At 36.2% G+C, this 25,695-nt stretch overlaps 1 protein-coding gene across 1 annotated transcript in view; it reads left to right on the top strand.

The window, feature by feature from the left end:
- LOC145991787 (dynein axonemal heavy chain 7-like) overlaps nt 1–25,695 on the top strand; it is a 113,887-nt gene that overhangs the window by 22,102 nt on the left and 66,090 nt on the right. The window contains exons 12-18 of the mRNA XM_083127838.1: nt 664–858; nt 2,313–2,357; nt 6,060–6,178; nt 8,521–8,698; nt 9,683–9,911; nt 12,289–12,446; nt 15,282–15,512. Coding sequence (XP_082983964.1) covers nt 664–858; nt 2,313–2,357; nt 6,060–6,178; nt 8,521–8,698; nt 9,683–9,911; nt 12,289–12,446; nt 15,282–15,512 — 1,155 coding nt within the window. The remainder of the gene's footprint in view (nt 1–663; nt 859–2,312; nt 2,358–6,059; nt 6,179–8,520; nt 8,699–9,682; nt 9,912–12,288; nt 12,447–15,281; nt 15,513–25,695) is intronic.

Genomic DNA, 25,695 nt, shown 5'->3' with positions numbered 1-25,695 from the left:
TAATTGTGAGTCTCCTTTCATCAGTCTCGTCTTATCATCAGTCATAGTTCATCTCGATTAGCCAAAAGTGACATAAAAGTAATAAAATTATGAAATATCAGTTTCTAATGACAATGATTTATGCCACACTTTAAACTGTAGTCTAGACTGATTATCCTTCCAATGCATAAAGTGGACTTAAATGAAGAACTTGTAGTGCATTTTCACATGCACCAATAAGATCATTGTCATCTCCAACACCAAGTTTAATGCAGGTTAGTGGTCCAACTGGGTATGCACCTGGATATTAATAATTTTAATAAAATCTTGCATTGACATACTTGCCGTCAGACCAATGGGCAGCTGAAGCATGACCTTCACTATGACTGAGATCGAGAATGTGTGGAGCCTTACCTCCACAACAAGTACATGTCTTCATGATATGGTAGAACCTTGCAATTTTTACCTTGTGATTCTTCCAGCAAATTAGTTGTAAAAAAGAATTTACCAAATTTAATTTAATATGGGAGATGGTGTTTTTTTCTGACTAGACCCAACAATGTGTCTGCACAGAAATACAAGTTTAAGATTTACTGTTGCTGCCAAAATGTGCTGGGTGGAGGTGAGGAGACACACACATTAAAATTTATTGATATTGACATGTATTTTAAACTTCTGTTTCAGATGGTGACCTTGGCTGCTCAGGGTGGAAATAGAAATTTGGATATCAGTCCATTGGCAGTTTTCCGATTTTTCATAAATAGAAGCAAAGACAACATGCACATAATCCTATGTTTCAGTCCACTAGGCAACACGTTTAGGAAGTGGTTGATAAGTTTTCCATCCCTAATAAATTGCTGCACAATTGATTGGTTTCATGTAAGTAGCACATGTGCGTGAATTTTGTATTTTGATTTTAAACACTTTCTCTGTTGCAAGTATAATTTAGATCTATTGAAATAACTACACTTAATGATGATGCCTGTTTACCTATTCAGAAGATTGAATTAATACACAAGTAATTCATTTGTTCAGCAATGGAAATTTAATACCTCTACAAACATTTTGTTGAAACACAACTGAAAGAACAAAAAATGTATAATATTTTAGATCACAAGTGTGATTCCCTAAAATTACAGATTCATTGTTACCCTTTTGTCATAATGCAGTTCATAACTGATTAGTCTGCCATTGGCAAATATCTAAAATAAGCACTTCTCTTTGCAGTTTTTCTTGCAATGTTTATTTAATGCAAGAAGTGAAAAAGTAGAGGAAAATTGAGAGGTAAATAATTCATTCTTCATGGTTGATAATTTATTTTTCCCAATATGCAGTATATCTATTAAAAACACTCCACTGATAAACATACTAGTACTTCCAATTTCTTTATTGAATTAAAAATAATAATAATGCAAAATTTACCTTTGTTAAGAGGATGGAAATTAACATATTGCAAAGACATATTGTGTCACTGTAGAGAAAAATAAAATGTCGCGCAGAAACCACATTATTTTAATTATTTTTTTAATCATCAGGATCTTCAAAAACTCCAATATGTGCTCAGCTGTGCTATGAAATATATACATAAACATTTTAATGTTAATTTCCTGTATTATACATATTTTTCAAAATCTCTCGAAGCTTTGTATTTTTTATCTGATGTGTCAAAACCAAATTGGTTTACAACATATTGCAAATACCTTCATTTTATGTAAAATAAAATACACAATACTTATAAATGAAATTTACTTGAAAAATCCAAAAGTTTCAGCAAATACATACTATTAGGGATGGGACAGATTAATTGGTACTCTATTTGTATCGACCTATGCCATATTGGTGTATAAATTTATCGGTAAAATTGCTGATTATCTTACCGATCTGATATATCTAAATATCTTATTATTTAGTGCAAAATTCTGCCATTTGGTTATTATTTTTATGGATAATCTCCATGCCCTACTTTTTCAAAAAGTAAATGTCTAAATATGCAACTTATTTTGCACTGCTGTCACCTGGAAACACACATTTATTAAGATGAAAGAACCATTCAGGTTCTTCAAGAATGATTTGGAATTTTGTATCAAATCGGTAGAATATCGTATCAAAATTTCATATCGGCCCATCCCTACATAATATATATACTACATGTATAAACATGCATAAGAAGAAATAAATTTTGAATACCATGTATGAATGATTTCAAATAATGACTTCTGAAAACAGAAACAGATACGTAATTGGAGATACCAAAATGTTGTATTTAGTTTTATATAAAAATCATGATATAAGAAAATGAGGTTTTCTTACATGTAGATTTACATTTTTTGTAGGCATACAAGCCTCTCATAATAGAGGGAAAGGAATATGAATTGGAGGTGGGAAAGTTACATATTTAATTCTTTCTGCATGGCACATGACAGAACATATTTCTTGCATGCATTTGTCATTGATGTTTTATCACTGGACAGATAATGGTGTCAGTTTGCACTTAAACTATGTTTTTCTATTTTTTTTGTTTGTAGTGATGACTTTAGTCTGTATCATAAGAAACAAAAGTAAATTTATTATGTACTTTCTATGTACATCATAATCAGAGGCATCATTTGAGAGATGTTGCCTATGTGAGAGGGCAAGACATTTGATGAACACTGTATAGTATTGTATGTTCTGCAGTTTTGCACTATGAATTCCATGCACAACATCAAGATTCAATGAGTTATAGGAGACTTGTGAAGGTAAATTCTTGTTTCTGTTCACTGCATGAAGTCATGACCTTCTGACATAAGAGCTGAGTGGCAATGAAGAGATTTTAGATTCAATGTGAGTTGTAAATATGCACTGTAAAAATAATGTAGATATATGTATGAATAAATGTGGTATATACAGTTAAGGTGTTCCTAAAAGAGCTGATATATTATGCCTCATGTTGTCAGCACCATAAAAATATCCATTCCAGGACAGTTACAACATGTCTTAATGTTTGCATGAATCTCGACCTTCATCAGGGCTAGAAGAGTTAAGCACAAGGCATGGTAAGATATTTAAATAGGTTAAGAGATATAAAATAAACTTGATCTAAGATTGTGTAGTTGCATGGATAGCCATTACTTTCAGCTCCACGAAGTGGCAGCTGCCAACTGATCAGTCACTTTGCGGAGGCCCAGGTAATAGATGGCCCTTCTACAGTATGGCCGGAAAAGAAGTATACCGAAAGTGGCAACATTGTATACAGTCGGTAACTTTTGGTATAATTCTTTTCTGGCCATACTGTACCAACATGATCTTGGAACAAGTTCTTATTCATTTTAACATATTGTAAATCAATGTTATCTCTGTTTTAAGCTGTTACCATGTATGTACTTTTCCATCCCTGATGGAGAATTGAGATTAATCTGAAAATTAAAACAACCAAAGAAAGTACATGTTCTGACCATTGTCTATGTTAATTTTAGGAAGACCTTTACCAATGCTGGTAGAATAACACCATAAAATTTATCAGCAATCAAATATAAAATATCAAACCTTTAGTTTTCAAATTATCGTTACCCTCTTAATAAGTATATGTAATGAGATTGCTCTCAAGCTTTGCATCCATAGATAAACTACTAAGACTGAGCCAGTGCTGATGTATCGGGATTCATCAGTACTGCTCTTGCAAAGTTTTATTTCATAATAAATCGCCAATATGAGCCAGTATTTTCCCGGTGTCCAGCCATTCCATGGATCAACAAAGTGTTGACATTTTCTGAAGTCTGAATGTCCTGGAATTAGGCAAGATTCACAGTTTTAATTGGTTCTGCTCCAATTGTGTGTAATGTTCACCTCATCATTTAATATCATTACTTTTGAGATCTTTTGGGGGAGGGAGTGGCATGCATCTAATATAAATGTACAAGTTGCATTTCAAAAATAAGGACCGATTGATGATATCAAAGAAGGAAGGAAGTGTAGGAGCACTGTATTAGTGGTAACAAACATGTACATACGGGGTCTGACAGTTAACTTCACGAACCTATCCTAGAAAATAAGCTGCATAGCTTATTGCTGAATAGCTTCAAAGTACTCCCCTTGGGAAGCTAATCACCGATGACAGTACCTACTCCACCCTTCAAAGCAATTTTGGAACTCTGTTTCTAGAATGACCTTCAGAGCTGCCGCTGTATTAGCCTTAATGTCCTCAATGTCATCAAAATGTCTTCTTCCTTTCAAAACTTGTTTGATCTTCGGGTAAAGAGAGAAGTCATTGGGGGCAAGGTCAGGTGAGTATGGCAGGTGATCTACCAGAGTTATTTGTTTCCTGGCCAAAAACTCCTGTACAGGCTGTGCCGTGTGCACAGGCACATTGTTGTGATGCACGAGCCATGAGTTGTTGGTGAAAAGTTCCGGTCGTTTGCATCTCACTTTTTCACGCAACCTTTGCAGCACTCCCAAATAGTACACTTGGTTAACTGTTTGTCCTGGTGGTACAAATTCATAGTGAACAATCCCTCGGATATCAAGAAAGGTTATCAACAATGTTTTTATTTTTTATTTTGATCGACGGAACTTTTTTGGTTGTGGAGAATCAGGTGACCACTTTGTTTCAGGGTCATACACGAAGACCCAGTTTTCATCACCTATGATTATTCGGCCCAAAATATCATCCTGCCTCTCCAACAGGTCTGTGCACAGTTCAACCTTCCTTTGCTTTTGTTCATCGGTGAGCTCCTTTGGGACCATTTTGGCACACACTTTGTGCATGCCAAGGTCTTCAGTTAAAATTTTCCACACAGTTTCCATATCAATGTCACTTGGTCTGCTATGAATCTCATGGTCAGTCGCCGATTTGCACTCACAATTTGATGCATTTTGGCAATGTTTTCATCCGTTTGGCTCATTACTGGATGTCCTACCCTTTCTTCATCAGTTACTTGTTCCCTCTCCTCAGAAAATTGTTTAATCCATTTGTACACCGCTGTTTTCTTCATGGCATTCTCGCCATGCACCTGCACTAACATTTCCTGTAATTCACTCCCACTCTTGCCCAGTTTCACCAGAAATTTGATGTTTTTTCGTTGCTCTAATTCCAGCTCAGCTCTTTTCACGACAGCACACACACATACAATCACAAACAACAATGCATGCCACTCAGCACAAATCCGCCATGCATCAACGTGAACACTGCTGTGAGGCACTGAAATACCAAGGTTACAAAATGTTGTTACAGAGCAGCCTGTATAGTGCTGCCTTCAGCGCTAAATGGTGGCATGTTCGCGAACTTAATTGTCAGACCTCGTATCTACTTCATTTCTCAACATAGTCACCATTCTTTTTCAAGCAATTTTGGTACTGTTGAACAAGTTTTTTTATACCCTCTGCATAGAAGTTTGCCACTTGGAAGTTCAGCCAATCCAAGACTGTCATTTTCAACACCTCAGTTTCTTCAAATTGTCAAGCTGCAAACCACTTCTTGATGTGCAGGAAGATGTCATAGTCACTAGGTGTAAGGTCCGGACTATATGGAGAGTGATCAGAGCTCCCATTCAAGGGAACCATTCACAGGACACTATTGCCATACTTTTCCTTCACTCATTACATTCGAACCATATACTTCACACAATTCTTGGTGAATTTCGGCAGCATTGTGACCTTTAGCGTTAAGAAATCGAATCACAGACTGTAGTTCTCAACTAAAGGGATTATTTAATCATGCAAACTTTTTGACATGCTTTGTTTCAAAATATTCAGGAATTACATCAGAATATTGAAATACCTGTTGTGTGATCCAAAATCCACTTTTTCACACAATTCTGGTGCAATATAAATAGACACTTTGAATTTTGCATAATTTCCAGGATACTTATAGACACTGCGAAAGTGTAGCATTTTTGTGATCGAAAATTCCAAAAAAGTATCTGCTGGTTTAGGTTAATAAATTCCAACTTAAACTTCCTGATGACAAAAGTATCAGCCCATACCGATACATCAGAATTGGCATTGGCTCAGCCTAATATATGTTCTGTACTTTGTCCGTACATTCTTCAGATCATAAATGTATAACTTGGCAAAAAGATCCATGTGTATTTTTTAATTTTAAGGCTTGGCCTGAAGATGCCCTAGAAAAGATTGCACAAAAGTTCATGGAAGAGATAAACATTGATGACAGAATCAAACCATTGGCTGTGGATGCTTGCAAATACTTCCACGTAACTGCATGGTAATTATATTAATTATTGTTATTTCATTTTTAGTATTTCTGCAAAAATATCTTGACTCAAGGTGTCATCTCTCACAAAGAGAAAACTCCATATTCACTTTCACTAAATAGTAACCAGTGTTTCAGTGTTATGGGTACATTTTGGTAAATTATCCCAGAGAAAATACAGTATACGGGGTGATTCTAAAGGTAGGGTACAAATGAAAACCACAGATATCTCCCATGAAATAGAGACAAAAGTGCCCCTTCCACTTTGCTGAGAGATGCCTCCGTGAGTAGCTAGAAAACATGTGAAAATGAACTTCACACCGCTGTACAGCCAGTACCAGTGAAGATAGAAAGGTGTCACGGACCACTTTCCTTGCATTCTCGGTGTGTTTCTTCGTCTTACGTCATCCTCCCGTGGTTCTGCAACCCTGCACTATTTTTCTCGACTGCACTGCTTCAGTCATGGTGTTGGTTTCCCGCTGTGCAATTGTTACTTCATGCTTCATTGCTTCTTTTGTTCCTACCATTCTCGATCACTGCCCTTTCCCTTCACTTGTCTTGTGGGACACTCCTATTTCCTTTGTGGAACCCCAAGCGCATGCTTTGCGCAGCTGCCGCCTGGTGTTTTTCGGATGGGCGACTTTGGTGTTCCTTTTGACTTCTTTTATTCCGGCTTTCTATCTTCACTGGTACTGGCTGTACAGCGGTGTGAACTTTATTTTCACACATTTTCGGCGTTGTCTAGCTCCCCAGGGAGACATCTCTCGGCAAAGTGGAAGGGGCACTTTCGTCTCTATTTCATGGGAGGTATCTGTGGTTTTCATTTGTACCCTACGTTTAGAATCACCCTGTATGTATAAGGTGTATACAAGAGAGTGATCTGATTTTAGAAATACGTATTAATTCAGTAACTAGGTATCAGAATATTGTTTGTTCAAAAGTGTCTAGCAACGTAAAATTTTTTTATGACTAGAATTAGGAAGAAGCACATCAAAAGTTTCTGGGTGACCTTGAACGCGAATAGCCTCATTTCAGTAAGAAACAGTCCATCATTTGGTTCATTGAAACCAAATCATTTTTTACAGTTAAATACTTTTGCTGAATACGCATGTGCATCACCTATAGAAAAGAGTGCCAGTTGGTAAGAGGCCTACAGGATCTAAGGGGTAATTTGAATGGATTGGATCTGAAAGTTTTCTGTCCAGATGTTCACCCTTTTCTTTGTGGAGTTATGAAAAGTTTGGTCTCTGCAGACGTTACTCATGATCTTCACCATCCCCATCTGAAAGAAATGAAAAACTAGATGCAAACCTTGGAAAAGATAGATGCCTTCTGGACCATAGTGAAATCTACCAAACTTGAGCCGACCTCTGTGGTAGAATGGTTAGCACAGCATGGTATGATGCCAGGGGTCCCAGATTTGAATCCTGGCTTGAGCATGGATGTTCTTTTGAGTGTCCCTTTGTCAATTTCATCATATCACTCGCTCATCCTCATCGTTGCAATTAGTCAAAAGTGGCAGAAGAACAACGTAATATAACCTAATTCATTCAATCAATCAAGGTATCCCTTTTCATGAATTCTGGTCATGTAACTGCATTTTTGTATTCACCATCTACTATATTGGTTAAAACACCCTGATTTTTTTTTTATATAAGGTACAACCTGTGTTAAGACAACTTCATTGGCTCAGTTTTATATTTTGTATTGTGTATTTATTTAACTAATTTTGTCCATAAACAAAAATGTGGAATGGTTTGTTTGGTGATGATGATTCTACCATCTGTTTCAAATTTGTGTTTGATGGCCAAGTTCTTTATGTGGTCAATTTGAGGTTTTGTCACCATGGGTTCCTGGTTTGAGTCCTGACCTGGTTTGTGAGCATCCCTTATGCCAGTGGCTCCCAAAGTGTGTACCACGGTACCGTGGCTGGCTTACAGGGGCACCGTGAAATGTTCCAAATATGTGCTTATTTAGTACTTTTAACATATAAGACGTTTCTGAATTTGAAATATGTGTCTACTTCTTAACTTAAGACAAGCACCCCAAATACACTAACTGAGCATTGCAAGTGTTAGATAGACCTATATTCTGATTTGGGCACTGCGGAAAAATCTTGAAACACTAAAGGTGCCATAAAACGAAAAAGTTTGGGAACCCCTGCCTTATGCAATTTAATCTAATTTCCATTCTACTTCATCATTATGATTAGCCAAAAAAAGCAGGAAAGTGATGTAAGATAAGATAAATCTAAATATCATGGTCACCTAAAGTGAAATTTACAGTGTATAATATCACATTCTAAAACAGATAGGTATATACATGTCTCCACTAATAACTATATTCACTTCCAGCAATTTATCGGAGAAGTTATTGGCTACCACGGGAAGGCACATATATATTACACCCACATCATTCCTTGAACTTATTGCTTGTTTTAAAGATATAATGGAGAAAAAGCAGAACGAAGTAATGGCTGCTAAAAATAGATATTTAGGAGGCTTAGATCAACTTTTATTTGCTGCCGGACAGGTAGGATTTTCTTTATAATGTTTCTTCATTTATTTCTTCTAGATAGGTTGAAATCTTAGATATTTATTTAGCTAGATGTACATTTTCCATAATTGTTAGAGTAATGTACATATGCAAATGTATGTATGTATGTATGTATCTGTGTGTGCGTGCGAATAAAGGTGTACCCACGGTCATTGTGACTGATTAGGCTCATTTTGAGTTTGTCAGGAATGAATCAGTTCTTTCATCCATTTCTTGTAAACATATTTTCAACTCTATGGCTGGTGTTAACTTACAGCATTTTAAAATAAATCCTGAATAACAATATACAAAATTGTTTTGAGGGGTTTGAAAAGTTTTTCTGAAAGGAACTGTTTCAACTGTTTACAAAGGACAAAATCTACTGTTATCTACTGTGTTCTTGGAAGTCTAATGAAATCTAATGGTTTTCTACTGAGTATCTTTAGCAGGTCTAATGTATAGCTACAGTACATGTACAGTAGTGAAACAAGTGAAAATATTTCTTCAGTATTATTTTTAATATGGTATGGAGTATGTTTATCTTAGCATGGTGACTGTAAATATAACATTTCATTCCTCCTGATTAACATTTTTATAACTTTGTTTCAAAACGCATATGGATCTACTGAAGACAGTAGACTGAATTTTCAGCAGGGAGAAATTTATTTATGAAGATGCCAAATTGTTAAAAGTTATTTTAAAAAAACATTGTACTGAAATGTCCAAAGTTTCCATTTATGTGTTTCAATTACTCTATTATTTTTTACACAAATAAATGTCTTAGGCTACATTTTATGAAGAGGAAAAATAAGAATGGGGTGTTGTTCATTTTTAGTAGCTTCATTGATTGAAATTGATCCTGTTTAATTGAAATATGGCATACCGATATAAAGCTTTTAACCCCTTCCTAATATTCATATTTGAAAATGTATTTTGCTTCTGCATTGTGTATGGTAATGCTATGTAATTATTTGTTTTAAGATTGCAGAAATGCAGAAGGAATTGTCTGCTTTAAAACCTAGACTAATTGAAGCAGCAGCAATAACTGATCGTATGATCTTAACAATTGAAAAAGAAAAGAAAGAAGTTGAAACTATTTCTGCTATTGTAAAAAAAGATAAAGTAGTGGCAGATGAACAAGCGGCAATAACACAAGCATTGAAAACTGAGTGTGAAATAGATTTAGCTGAAGCACTTCCTTACCTAGAAGGTAAGTATTCTTTCCCATTTCTACTCTTTTTTTTTTTTTGTCAAGATGTTGGCAATTGGTAAAATAAAATTATTTTAGTTTTTCTATTTAAAAGTTTATTAGGCGATAACAATATATTCAGCTGGATCAAAGTTACCAAAGGCAACTGTCTTAGTAACAACCAGCTGTGCAAGTAAGACAGTTCCCAATTTCTTTAAAAAGAGAAGGTAGTAATGTAAAATTAGTCAACAAATATTTATGTAGCTGAAAGCTTTTTTTTTTAAAAGAAAAAAGGCATCCTCATGTTTATTTGGCAGCTAACTTTAAACAAATCAATGAAATGATACTTTATTCTTTTTCAACTCATTTCTGATATATTGATATATGTATGTACTTACTGTGCGCAAAGAATTTTTGTCTGTGGTTTTGAAGTTGCATTCATAGTCATAAGGTATCACCAATGTCGCAAGAACAATATAGGTATGGTTGAAAAAATATCTGGCAACTGCATATGTCCTGAAACAATTTTGATTCAGGTATAAGTGTTTCAGCCAGGCAAATCTATTTGCCAAGTATCAATGAATGTACTATCCTCCTCCCTCCCCGCCCCAAAGGAAGAAAAAGTGCACCTAGTGCTACAAGCAACTGAACATATTTACCTCTGAAGAAGTAAAAAAAAAAAATGAAAAGCACTCCACTTGTATTTATATCAGTGGCATGGCAGCTATTCCGTACACTCAATGGTAATTTCCATGCTGAAAATATTGTTTTTGTTTGGAGTCGCACCATGATCACCTGTGCTTCCTGTTGCAGAGGTATAATTTTGCTTCATGTGATCTTGATGCTATACAGTGAGTGGGAGTCGAACTTTAAAGCCATGAGCTAAAATTCCTTGAGCCCTTTTTCTTCTGCCGACCTCCATGGTGGAGTGGTTAGCACAGTGTGCTACGACGCCAAGGGTCCTGAGTTTTACAATGGGGTTGGGAGCTATACTTCTAGGTTTTGAAGTTGGTTTGGTTATCTACTTATCTTCAATAGCCAGAAGGGTACAAGTGAACCTAGAAATATATCTCCCTAAGCCACACATCTCCCATGTGCGATGTGTGGTGTTCCCAGTAACAGCGAGTGTTAGGAAGAAGACTTGTTGGTATCTATAGGAACTTTCAGCCTAAAATTTAAATGGTTACTAGTGGAGCTCTCGCAGTGTTTCACATTCAGGGATGAAATTAGATACAACTCGTTGGAATGACAAATTTATTGGCCATTTGGCCTTAGGACAAGCATCTTGAATTATCACAGGCAAAAACAAACATTTATGTACATGTTTACACTCACAGCACTTTTATAACATTCTACTTACAATATCTGGAACTCATCTTTGGTATGGACACAAGCACGTTTTAGTAGCCCCTTTGTTACACACACACTTTTGAACTATAATAGCTCTATTTCTTGGGGGAAACCTAATTTGTTGGCATAAAAACACACAATCCCATGCTTCCTGTAGCCTCTCCAAGCTATTGAGAGTACTGGTGATGATGGATGGGTATCCCACTATTCGATTGAGATGGATTTCTGTCTCTACGTATCTGATCGTTCATTTTATGCAGCCACGTGGCTATGCGCAAAATGTTCGTGGATTTCCCCTATCTCACATGTTCCTTGTGATTGTTGATATTGCATTATACACAAAACACTCTGTGGTGATGTGATTAGCACAGCTCGCTATGGCGCCAGGTGTGTCGGGTTTAAATCCTGGCCTAGACGTTGGTGTCATTTGTTATTTCATCATATCATCCTCATCTTCGCGATTAGTCAAAGGTGGCAGAAAAGCAAATTAAAATAACCAAATAAATCAATCAATTATGGAGATACTCTAGAATGAGTAATCTTGAATTTCAGTCTGCCCATTATTTGTCTTGGTCAGTTTATAAATACTGTCAATGCTTCTTACAACATCGCAAGTATCATTAATGCTTTGGATTCTGCTCAGGCAAGACTACCAAGTAGTTGTTTTCAAGTCGTCTCTCTTAACGAGGAATGCTAGTGGTAACCCTGCCACATTCCCCTGGTAGTTATGTCACAGCAAGCATTTGCTGTGTTGGGTTACATACGTACAGGATAGATTTTAAGCGCTTATAGTGCAGAAACTAAGCGTTTTTGAGGTAAACTTTATAGGCAAAAGTTACTTGTTTTTGTGATATCTACCAGCACCCAAGTGTTGTTGAAAGAGTTTTGCCACACCCTGTTTATATATATCACTTCATAACTATAGTTTAGTTTAATAGAGATGTATAAATCTTAAAAAAATATATTAAAATGCAGACAATTTGTAATATTAATTAAAAAGGTAACATGTAACTTCAGTAACCTTTAATTTGTGTTTCTATTGTTGCAGATGCCTTAAGAGCTTTGAATACTTTGAAACCACAAGATATTACATTTGTTAAATCTATGAAGAACCCTCCTGCTGTAGTGAAGCTGGTATTGGCAGCTGTTTGTGTGATCAGGGGAATAAAAGCAACTAGGGTTTTAGATACAGCAACAGGAAGAATGGTAGGCATCATGTTTATGTTTATTTACTTTCAAAAAAGAAAACAAATACTGCCCCAAGGAAGCTGAACACATTGAATGGGTTGACTCATCATAAAATATTACAGGTTGGACTCCCAGACTAACATTACTGGTTGTGAATTTCCCTTCATCAATTTCATCTTATCATTATTCATGTTTATCACTGAAAGTAGTGAAAAGTGGCAAGAAAGTTAATGAAATAAGAAAAATTCAAATCGTTACATAAAATCTTCAAAGAAGGAAATATTTTTAAAAGTTGAAAATTACGACTATCAGGTATTGATCCTAAATTCTTGACAGTACATGCAGATTCTTTACCCTCTGAACAATGTTGATTTCAGCACAACTTCATAGTCAATTCTGTTTCTGTAAAAGACAAATAAGATTTTTCATCTTTTACAACTGGTTTTTCTTGGTAAATTTGATTAATTTCTCAATGTTGATTATAAACTATATATAAACAGATATGAATTTTTGCCTGATACCAATAAATTACCAATATAAAATGCAATGATACTGATAACTAAAATTCTACTAATTCTACTATTGAAGAGTATGAATAGTTTCTGAATCTCTTTATTTAATGTTTACAACTAGGTGATTGCAGTGGGTTTTGCTTTTGAAAAGAACTGTGTATGTAGATTTTACAAAAATCATGACTGATTATTTGTTTATACGAGGACTGCTGGAAATGTTTCTGCAAACTACCATCAACAGTGGCGCTAGTGTTCCGCTATTATAAAAATTGAAAGAATAGACCTTTTATGTTTAAATTATATTTGATTGTTTGTTTAAGCCTATTCATTTATTTTTCATAGCAGTTTGAAGAAGTAGTTTCGTGTGAGAAATGGAAATTTCTCATGAACACTTTCGGACAATGATTTTTTTATGATTTTAAATGTAGTTTAACATCGAAACAATGCATCAAGCAACTTCATTTGGCTTTTGGGGATGAAGCACCATCCAATAGGACTGTGTACAATTGGTTTTCCGAATTCCAGTGTGGTCGCACATTTCTCAGTGATGAATTTCGTGAAGGTCGTCCATCCACGTCTGTTGTTGACAGTAATGTCGATGCTGTGTGTGAAATGATTGAGAGAGATCAGCATGTGACATACAGTGAGATTCAGGCATCCTTGAACATTGACATGAAAGCAATACATACAATTTTGCATGGTCATCTGAACATACAGAAACTTTCAAGCTGTTGGATCCCACACAACTTGACCGAAGCTCAAAAACAGGCTCGTGTAAATTGGTGTAAAGAAACGATCAAAAAATCCAACCGAGGCAAGTCAAAATCGTTACAGGGGACGAAACTTGGATTTATTCATACGAACCCAAAACTAAACAGTAATCCACTGTTTGGGTGTTTCAAAGTGAGCCGAAACCATCAAAAGTTGTTCATTCGAGGAGTGCTGCCAAGCAAATGATTGCTTGTTTCTTCAGTTATACCAGACATGTGGCAACAATAGCTTTAGAAGATCGAAGGACTGTAAATGCTGAGTGGTATACAACAATTTGTTTGCCAGAGGTCATCAATGAATTGCGTAAAACAAACCCAAATCATCGCATTATTCTTCTCCACGACAATGCCAGTTCCCACTCAGCACACCAAACTGTTGATTTTTGTCCAGTAAAAATATTGAATTAATGACTCATTGTCCATACTCACCCGATTTATCACCTAATGACTCTTTTTGTTCCCACACATGAAAAGTAAGATGTGTGGTGAGTGATTTGTGTCACCTGAAGCAGCTGTTGATGCATTCCAAACAGCGGTTTCTGAGGTATCAACATTTCAGTGGAAAAATGCTTTCAAAATTGGTTTGAGCATATGCAAAAGTGTATCGATCTTAAGGGTGAATACTTTGAAAAACAATAAAGCCATTCCCATAATTTCACATGTCTTTTTTCATATTGATTGCAGAAACTTTTCCAGCAGCCCTCGTATTCATAAAAACAAAAATTTAGTGGAGATTTACACTAAATTATACTCTTTATGAATTAATTAGATTTGTAAAATTATGAATAATTTTATCAACCGATATCAATATGACTGCATTGATAGAGTGTCAATTGATCTGTTTCATTCCTATTATAAACTATATGAAAAGAATTGCTTGAATGTGAAAAAAAATTGCTTTAAGATAAGCCATGTCAAAATGTAATTCTCAAAAACTAATCTGAGAGAGCATTTTTTAAAAATTGCTTTATTTATTTAATAATTGTATGTATGTTTCAGTTTGTTTGTTTTTTGCATTATTTTTCGCAGGAAGAAAGACAATTAAGAATAATTATTGTGTAGACAGTTTTAGCTGATGTACTAACTACATTTAGCTAATGCACATTTCACTAAGTACCTGAAATCCAGTTTTGGCATGTACTTACTGTCATATCACCACATCATGTGGTTTCCTCAGGAGATAAGAATAGTTAAAGTTTAAAACATGGGAAGAAGGTAAATTGGGTTAAAAGGGTTAAAATTCAACATAAAAACAATGTAGAGTGTGCCCTGTCACTCCTTCCTACTACGTCTACTCACAATTCTTACAGCTGTTTTTTTACTTATGTACAATTTCTTTAATATAAACAGTGCTCTAAGTAAAAGGGAGGGGGCCTGCAGGGGGATATTGTCATCCAAGATAGCAACATTTTTGCAAAGCATCCCCCACCCGTCTTATTGTGTCATTAAAACATAAGAGCATCCCCAAACTTCCCCCAGTTAACCCCAAGGCTTATCTAAACATCCCTCCAGATAACATTTTCTTCTTCAAGTGCTGAATGTGCTCACACATTTTTTTTGTCAATTTGCAGGTAGATGATTACTGGGCTCCAAGCTTGAAAATGTTGGGAAACATGAATTTCCTGCAGGAGTTGAGGGATTTTGAAAAAGACAATATACCAGCAGCTAACATAGATAAAATTAGAAAGGAGTATATTACAAACAAGGACTTTGATCCTAAGATTGTAGCTAAAGCTTCAAGTGCTGCTGAGGGTCTGTGTCAGTGGGTCCGAGCAATGGATGTGTATGACAAAGTGATAAAGGTAAGTTGTTGGTCTCACACAGATGAGAAATTTAAACACTGTCACAGTTTTCTAAAAGTTAAAAATGTATTTCTCTAAATATACAAAATATGCAGTTTAGTAGGGTTTGAATTGAATTGAATTGTTGTTTTAAGTCCACTTCATGCACAGAAAGGCTAATCGGGACTGGGCATACAGAATAGACAGATTTAAAGTTACAGGCAAAGTTATCGACTATACTTTGGTTTGAATAAGTATTTCTACCTTTTCTGGTTTTTTTCATAATTCCAAAGTAATTTTCTTTTAGGTATATATTATATGCCTTACTTATGAGTGTTTTTACTTGTTTTACGAGTATCCTTATATTTAATTGTACTGTCGTTATTGTGTCTCATTCTGTTCTTATCCCATGTCGTTCTTTAAGTCTCTCAATAACTTCTCTGGTAAACCAACAAGGATATTTGTTATTTGCGTAGATTTTCTTCATTGATACTGTAAGATTAAATATCAAATTAATATTGTCATTAAAGTACCTTACAGCATCATCCACATTATCCATACTACTAATAGGTGCCCAGTTTACATCACGTAACATTTCGTAGATTCCAAGAAAGTTTGCCTTTCTAAAATTCAGTGATCTGACTGGGTTACTTTCTCTAATATTTGTTGATTGTGCAAAATGTAGAATCATTACTAATGCTGGGTGGTGTGCATCCTCCTTAACAAAAGGGAGTTTTTCTCTGTTAATAGTAGCATTATCATACACGTTAACTAAGATTAAATCCAGTGTTCTATTATTATGATTTTATATGTTGTTTAATGAGCGTAAGCCATGTAGACTCAAAAAGTTATCAAGGGCCCTCTAGCACGGTCCACCTACTTGCAGATTGTAACTTGATGGATTGATTGATTTAGTTTATGTTACTTCACGTTTTGTGCCTCTTGGCTAATTTGCGAAGATGGGGATGAATGATGAAATGATGAAAAATTGATGAATGGACATTCACAAACAACTATGCCAGATCAGGATTTGAACCTGGGATCCTTGGCATCGCAGCATGATGTGCTAACCACTCCGCCACAGGGTCCGGCAGATTGTAACTCGAATCCGAGATTTGTGGCAGATTAAAATCACCAATAGTAGTATTGTTGGCATTATGGAATTCTTTATAATTTTCAAACACATTATAAAAATGCATATAACTATCAATTGTTGAGGAAGAGGTAAAGTACACAGCCTCTATATAGTATACCTTATTTTGCAAATTCATTCTTACACCCAAGACATCGAAATTATCATCTAAAATAACATTCCTGAATGTAATGCTTTGCCTCACTGCTATTATTACTCCAACTCCTCTATTTCAGTCTTTCTTATCGTGACGATTTATTTTGTAATTATCACTAAACAACTCATTACTAAAAACACTCTCATGTAACCAGGTTTCTTTAATAATAAAAAAAGGTAAAGTGCTCCCCTGTGCTTAGCACCATGCCATGAAGACGTATAGGGGGTGTGGGGGTAACGCCCCACACTGTCTTGATCCGGTCATGAGTGGGGGTGATGTGATCAGCACCATGCCCCTGACTGCCTTTACCCCCCAGGGTTTCCCCCAGGTACCCATGTCATTCGATGCTGGGTGGGTGCCAGGGCCGCTTCCAATGTTAGAAAAGCTCCCGGATTTGAACCAGCCGGGGGTCAAACCCGGGACCTTGAGCATGGTAGTCAGACACGTTACCGACTGAGCCACAGCGGCCACTTTCTTTAATAATAACTATGTCATAGCCATTTGTAACATTGTATACATAGGATTCTCAAGTCTTCGTGTTAAGCCCCCTTACATTTTAATAATAAACTGTTATGTTACCAGTAGTTATCATTTGGAAATAATTAGAAGTAGTGACATCAATTTAAGTTAGATATGTCTTCAAGCGTTCTTAAAATATACACATTTCTCTCTCCCTCATGTGGGAACCTTGCAGAAAGAGACTACAATCGGCTCTCATTTCTACGACCCCAGATAAAACTACCCTCTCGAAGTAATGACCCTTTTCCCAGGAACCATGAAAAATTAAAGGAAATCGGCCAAAAAATGCATTTTTTTGCACTCATTTTAATCACACTCATTCCCTTCACAAGCACTCTACAGCTCGCAAGTGTGTCTGATCTAAAAATAGACACCACCACACCACGCTTGAGTGATATCCAATAGCACTTGACCTCTTCCCTCCCCTCCCCCAAGCATGTCAATGTTACCCTGCACCCCGTGACCACTACCCAAGGTGCCAGGCTTGTTTTCCTATTGTGATATCGCTTGCTATTGGATACGCGAGAAGAGGAGATCGAATGTGCTTGGATGTTATTTTAAATCGAACTTGACTTGATTCCTTGTCCTAAGAGCTGCTGACAACTTGGGGAACTGGGTGGGGGTGGGGGGGGGGGACCGGCTGAAATGACTGCTGGACTTGTAGTAGCCAACAACTTCTGGTAACCACTTTCATTCAAAACGTGTTCTTTGTTCCCTGTAACACTTCATAAAAAAGCGAAACTGTTACATATAATGAAAGCCACATACGCCAACTAAAGATCATCAACCTGCTTAATGCTTTGTCATCCAGGTTTCCGCAAAAGTTTACTTCAATCTTACGTGCATCATAACTCCCGTTTCCCACTTCATACGTTTTCCTAAGTGTACTGATGTCATATAATATTTGCTAAAAAAGTGTTCCGTTGGCAGAGTGACTTCTCCCTCTTTTTATGTCAGCAATGTGTGGGATTAGGAGGGGGGGGGGATGAGCCTTGCCGATTGTTTCAGCCACAATTTTCTTGCTCGTGTTTGCACATGGGGTGATTACAGGCGAGGGTGGAAGTGGACCCCTCTTCCTTTCCTTTGACATCTAAAATGTAGCAACTAGTTCTGGATAGATTCTTGAAAACAAACAAAAAACATAGGACATGTAAAAAAAGTGACCCCTCCCCTTCCCAGCTCATTCTCCGCCACTGGTGTGCACGGCAATGTGATAATTGCAGAATTCAGGTCCTTTTTTTTTTATTATTATTCCGTTGTCTGTTGCATGGTAAAACGTAAAACAAGGGTCATATTTTTCTTCTTCGCCCTGCTGATAAAAGTTCAGTCTTCGAGAGTTGTGTTATATTTAAAATGCCGAGGATTATCTCTTCCGCCACCTGTTCTTCGAACTTCCTTTTTCAGGCTGGATTACAATCAGTGTGGTATTTAAGAAATTTCCAGTGGGGGAAATTCTACTGACTGTCTAGGGACAGCATGAGATAATGACTTTATGCCATATAACATTTCCCCCCCCCACAGATAAAATTTATCAAGCAGAGGGGGGACACAAGTACCCAGAGGTGGGGAAATACCCCATCCCCCCTACAAATACCACCCTGATTACAATTCATGTTGAGGAAGAGTTTGGACTGCTCCCTAAAATGGGGGAGGGGATGAATATGAAGTTGGTTAAAGCAAAGAAAACGTGACTTTTTTTACGATGTATTTTACAAAGCTGAACCAGAACGAAATTTACAGTCCAGTTTTATTTTTTTTTTATTTTGTGTGTCTCCTGAGAGATCTTATCTTACCAGTTAATCTTGTAACAGACAATGCTGTAGTAGACCCAAAAAACAATGTCCATTGTGCCAAATATCTCCCGACTTTTGCTGGAGCCAGTGTGACTGGTGTCAAGATTCTTCGAGTTTCGCTTGCAATAAACAAGAGATTGTTTTCCTTTCCATAGGTCTCAGTGCAAACGGGTTTCTCATGAACTAGAATTGTAAGAATTTCGTGGAACAGCAACGACTGTGCACAATTAAAAGAAAATAACATTATTTTAATTTTTTTGTGTGAAAACGTTTTCATGTTCTATTTTCCTTCTCACAACATGCATCCTGTGCATAACAGGTTGTATAACTACCAGGATAAATTGTATTACCGTCTCTAAGGAATCTTTGTGTCCATTTGAGCTCCGTTTAAGCTGATAATTAGTGCAAATTCCAATAACGACCCTTTTCCCAGGAACTGTGAAAGGTCATTGTATCGAGAGTTGACTGTATGTTTTTTGTCCTCTTTCATTTTTACTATGTCTAATGTAATGAATTCAGAGAAAATGGGGTGAGTTTTCTCCATTTCCAAGAAGTTATTTTTGTATTTCATGTAGTACAACTGAAAGTGTTAAGTGTCACATTAAGACCAAACTGCAGATTGATGGTGCTTGTGTGGTTTGGTGTTCTTAGTATTTAAACATTTCAAATAGTACAAATGAAGAAGGTTTGATTGCCTTCACCTGCAGGCACAGATCATGTTTAACATACAGAAGAATATTAACTGCTGTAACAAGCATTTTGGAAGCAAATATCTTCAAAATTATTCATTTATACAACTTACAAACTCATGAATTATGTACCATGCTTCTAAGAAAATTATTAAATTAATTAAATTTTAGTGTTATTCATTCCTTTCTTTGTCAAACCTGGATTTCACCAAGTTTCGTCAGACCGTAGGTGCACTTAAGGTGGGGGTCAGAACTCTCCTTTGAACATAATTTTCCGTGAATATTATTATTATGCTCAATTTTCCTACCCACAATGCATGCAAAATGCATTTCGAGCAGCTAAACCTCCATCTTAAAATTCCCATCTATAACATAATATTTTAATTAAAATAGAAAAAAATATTAGAAAAATATAAAGTGCTAATCTGCTACCTCAAACAGAGAGTTGACATTGTTTGTTGGAGCTATACATCATAATACCAGATATACACTACTATAGCAAGTGTTTAATTCAAATAAACTGTTAGTTTAAACATTCTTAATTAATAAGAACACTGACTTGCATGTAAACTACCAGACATGCAAGTTATTTGCCTGTTTTATTAAAGGATAGAGCTAGAAAGTTGTCTAAAATGAATTATGAGTTGTCTGCTTATAAGATGGAATTGTTAGATATTACAGGATCAATTTAATAATGGTGGATTGTACTGTACTTACTGGAATACTTTTCTTCGTGTATCTCTCTGAAGCCATTTGCATTGACTTGCAAGACAGAAGAGACTTGTAATAAAGAGAATAAACTTAAAGATGGCAATATATATCATGCCATTAAAATACTCACCAAAATTTCTGCCAGAACTCGATGATAGGTAGAAATTAACCTGAAAGAAAGAGAACAAGCTTTAATGAAGAGAATAAACTTAAAGATGGCAACGTGTCTGTCTGAAAAGAAGACAATGCAACACTGCCAACCACTAGATGACTCATTCAAGTGTTCATCTAGAGGTCGGCTACTTTCCCCTTCCCACCAACCCTTATAGTAGAACCCACTCTCAAGGTAAGCACTGGAAGCATCCAGACGTTAACGGGTCACCTGTCTTCTTGTGGACAACCGGAAATAAGAATATCAAAATATTAAAAATACTCACCAAAATTCCACCCAGAACTCAAAGATGGACACTGTGTTAGAAATTAACCTGAAAAAGAGAGAAAATACTTTAATAAACAGAATAAACTTAAAGGTGACAACATGTCTGTGTGAAAAGAAGACATTGCAACACTGCCAACCCCTACATAAACAATTCCAGTGTTCATCTAGAGATCGGCTACTTTTCCCCCTTCCCACCAATCCTTATAGTAGACCCCAGTCTCAAGGTGAGCGCTGGAAGCATCCAGACGTTAACAGGTCACCTGTCTTCTTGTTCGGACACACACCCTGAAATAAGAATATCAAAATTATGACGGTATGGGTCATAACGATACTCCTTAAAGAAATTAATTTTTGTTTGGTATTCAGTGACAAAATTACTTGCATGTTATTCATGGAATGTACACTTAATTAGAAGAGTACACGAGAGGTGTCACTAGCTTGCAGGTATAACCGATGTAATTCCGAATTTTCTCACGACATGTCATTCTATTGCTCCAGTAAAAGAAAGACTTTGCATTTATCACACAAAACTATCTAAAAACTAAATTACCATTAAATAAATTATACTCTACAATCAAATACTTTAATGTATTATGTATCATGTTGTGTTGTTGGCACACCACTAATAATCATTAACTTTGTTAAAAAAATATTGTGTTTCTGCGACCGTACGAACTGCAGAAGTGAAGTGCGTAAGTGAAACGGAAACGGAAGTGCAATTAGAATGGAGGAACGAGGATAGCTGGTCGGAAGAAAAAGGATGCCTGGTGTCAGCACGTTTCGGCTTCACACAGTGGAGAAATGTATCTCCGAACGGATGTTTAAAGTAAAAAAAATGCATGTCTTTAGCATCAAAATATGCAGCAGCAGTCTGGAAAAGTCACACATGTTGTTTCTGGAGCAGAATTAGACCCTGAAGGTTGATAGGAGCGACTTTTCACAGTAGCTATCTACTTTATTGTGAGTCCCAGCAATGGCTACGTAAGTAGAAGTGATATTTTACCCAAGTGAATTTGGAAAAAATTCACGGTGGTGACGCTTGGTTTATTCTCTCGAGGAGCACGGTAGTAATACCACTACTTTAAGCATATTGAATATTGTTGCATGCAAGTGTGTGCTTCGTTTGTTTGAAGTGTGTTTGCATAAAGCTTCGCAAACCACGCCGTTGGTATGTGGCAGTGATGATGCCATTTGCATTGTAGGATGTGTTTGTATAAATAAAGGCCTGATTTGACACGTAACTATAGATAAAAGTTCTTCGGAGCTACTTCTCATATGAGATCATTCATTTACGTACGTGGGAAAACATTATAATGGTAAAAATCTGACCACGTCACGTGACATATAGTGAACAAAGATAAAAGAAAGGGAAATTATTAGTTGTTCATTCCTTTGGTGAACATTCAGGTGTGGTTTGTGATGAATCAATAAGGTTGTCAGCATCATGTTAATGGTCAGTACTCAGTTCGATTCTTATTTGTTTTACATTCTCTTTATTTTTTGTTCAGCATGCCCAGTTTGTATGAGAAATAATTGAGCAAGATTTTGCAATAGGTGTTGATACTAAATAGAAGTCAAATATTATGTATGAGGTGGCTGAATAATGCCATTAAATTGTGTTTGTGATTCAAACTAACAGGCGAAAGGTTGTAACGACTGGCAAGGTACACTTGAGTGAATAGGTATTGGTGGTGAAAATTGTAACCTGAGATTTTCTTTATGAATGCAGATATATGAAAGTATATTGCATTAGGATAATAATAATATATTAGGATTATAATAAATTTAGTTAGTTTACTACCCTATACATCTTGACCTTGGGAGTAATTCATAACAGTGTGTTTACATGTACTAATCTCTAATCTTTCTTTCAGTTGGGGGGAGTTCAGTGCTAGCAGTGGTCGCATGAAAGTTGATTGCACTGTGAAATGGTAGTAGAATAAAAGTGGCTTCACAATAAGGAAAGAAAGGGGAGGTAGCACTTGTACTTCTCTTATTCATATTCTAATGTTAGCTACGTGACCTTGCCATCTCATATTATGTGAAGTTTTGTCTCTAGTGAATCTTTTTTTTTATTTTGGGTGTTTCTACAATAATCAAAAAATAAGGGAATTCATTGTCCAAGAAGAGTCAGATGGTTTGGGGTGTGTAAGCTCACTTAAGGAAGGGTAACTAAGTGTATAATGTACTGGATGAAATTGAGGGTTGAGCGAAGAGTCGGCAACACACCATCAGTTACTAACAGACAACATTACCTTGCTTAAAATACAGGGTGCCCATAAGTCCTACCTTTTAAATTAGAAAATATTTTTTTCGTTGGTGAGATTTATAAAAGGCTTGTTCAAGGATAAAAATACTTGATCTCTAAGGGTGTGATACCAGTGGATTCTTAATTTGATTTTCGTTTACATTAATAGTGAGGGTTTCTTATTAATTCCTTTGCTGCTCAACTACAACTGGAGCTCCTAGTACCGCAGGCGAGACGTACGAAGGGCCTTTTCTTTGAAAATTTCAAAATTGTTATTTTAAGGGTGGAGTCTGGGATTAAGGTTTGGGGGTATTTTGTGGTGCCATTGTCAGAGTGTTGACCACAACATTAGCACACCGTCAAAATATTAAAAATACTCACCAAAATTCCACCCAGAACTCAAAGATGAACACTGTGTTAGAAATTAACCTGAAAAAGAGAGAAACTAGTTTAATAAACAGAATAAACTTAAAGGTGGCAACATGTCTGTCTGAAAAGAAGACATTGCAACACTGCCAACCCCTAGATAAACAATTCCAGTGTTCATCTAGAGATCGGCTACTTTCCCCTTCCCACCAATCCTTATAGTAGACCCCAGTCTCAAGGTGAGCGCTGGAAGCATCCAGACGTTAACAGGTCACCTGTCTTCTTGTTCGGACAGACACCCTGAAATAAGAATATCAAAATTATGACGGTATGGGTCATAACGATACTCCTTAAAGAAATTAATTTTTGTTTGATATTCAGTGACAAAATTACTTGCGTGTTATTCATGGAATGTACACTTAATTAGAAGAGTACACGAGAGGGGTCACTAGCTTGCAGGTATAACCGATGTAATTCCGAATTTTCTCACGACATGTCATTCTATTGCTCCAGTAAAAGAAAGACTTTGCATTTATCATACAAAACTATCTAAAAACTAAATTACCATTAAATAAATTATACTCTACAATCAAATACTTTAATGTATTATGTATCATGTTGTGTTGTTGTCACACCACTAATAATCATTAACTTTGTTAAAAAAAATATTGTGTTTCTGTGACCGTACGAACTGCAGAATTGAAGTGCGTAAGAGGAATGGAAACGGAAGTGCAATTAGAATGGAGGAACGGAAATGGAAACTGCAAAGTAGCAGGGATGGAGGAACGAGGATAGCTGGTCGGAAGAAAAAGGATGCCTGGTGTCAGCACGTTTCGGCTTCACACAGTGGAGAAATGTATCTCCGAACGGATGTTTAAAGTAAAAGAAATGCATGTCTTTAGCATCAAAATATGCAGCAGCAGTCTGGAAAAGTCACACATGTTGTTTCTGGAGCAGAATTAGACCCTGAAGGTTGATAGGAGCAACTTTTCACAGTAGCTATCTACTTTATTGTGAGTCCCAGCAATGGCTACGTAAGTAGAAGTGATATTTTACCCAAGTGAATTTGGAAAAAATTCACGGTGGTGACGCTTGGTTTATTCTCTCGAGGAGCACGGTAGTAATACCACTACTTTAAGCATATTGAATATTGTTGCATGCAAGTGTGTGCTTCGTTTGTTTGAAGTGTGTTTGCATAAAGCTTCGCAAACCACGCCGTTGGTATGTGGCAGTGATGATGCCATTTGCATTGTAGGATGTGTTTGTATAAATAAAGGCCTGATTTGACACGTAACTATAGATAAAAGTTCTTCGGAGCTACTTCTCATATGAGATCATTCATTTACGTACGTGGGAAAACATTATAATGGTAAAAATCTGACCACGTCACGTGACATATAGTGAACAAAGATAAAAGAAAGGGAAATTATTAGTTGTTCATTCCTTTGGTGAACATTCAGGTGTGGTTTGTGATGAATCAATAAGGTTGTCAGCATCATGTTAATGGTCAGTACTCAGTTCGATTCTTATTTGTTTTACATTCTCTTTATTTTTTGTTCAGCATGCCCAGTTTGTATGAGAAATAATTGAGCAAGATTTTGCAATAGGTGTTGATACTAAATAGAAGTCAAATATTATGTATGAGGTGGCTGAATAATGCCATTAAATTGTGTTTGTGATTCAAACTAACAGGCGAAAGGTTGTAACGACTGGCAAGGTACACTTGAGTGAATAGGTATTGGTGGTGAAAATTGTAACCTGAGATTTTCTTTATGAATGCAGATATATGAAAGTATATTGCATTAGGATAATAATAATATATTAGGATTATAATAAATTTAGTTAGTTTACTACCCTATACATCTTGACTTGGAGTAATTCATAACAGTGTGTTTACATGTACTAATCTCTAATCTTTCTTTCAGTTGGGGGGAGTTCAGTGCTAGCAGTGGTTGCATGAAAGTTGATTGCACTGTGAAATGGTAGTAGAATAAAAGTGGCTTCACAATAAGGAAAGAAAGGGGAGGTAGCACTTGTACTTCTCTTATTCATATTCTAATGTTAGCTACGTGACCTTGCCATCTCATATTATGTGAAGTTTTGTCTCTAGTGAATCTTTTTTTTTATTTTGGGTGTTTCTACAATAATCA

This window comes from Lepisma saccharinum, chromosome 8, assembly GCF_977018435.1.
Source record: "Lepisma saccharinum chromosome 8, izLepSacc3.1, whole genome shotgun sequence".
NCBI classification, from domain to species: Eukaryota; Metazoa; Arthropoda; class Insecta; order Zygentoma; family Lepismatidae; genus Lepisma; species Lepisma saccharinum.
The sequence above is the reverse complement of the archived record's forward strand: the minus strand, read 5'-3'. Positions and strand labels throughout refer to the sequence as shown.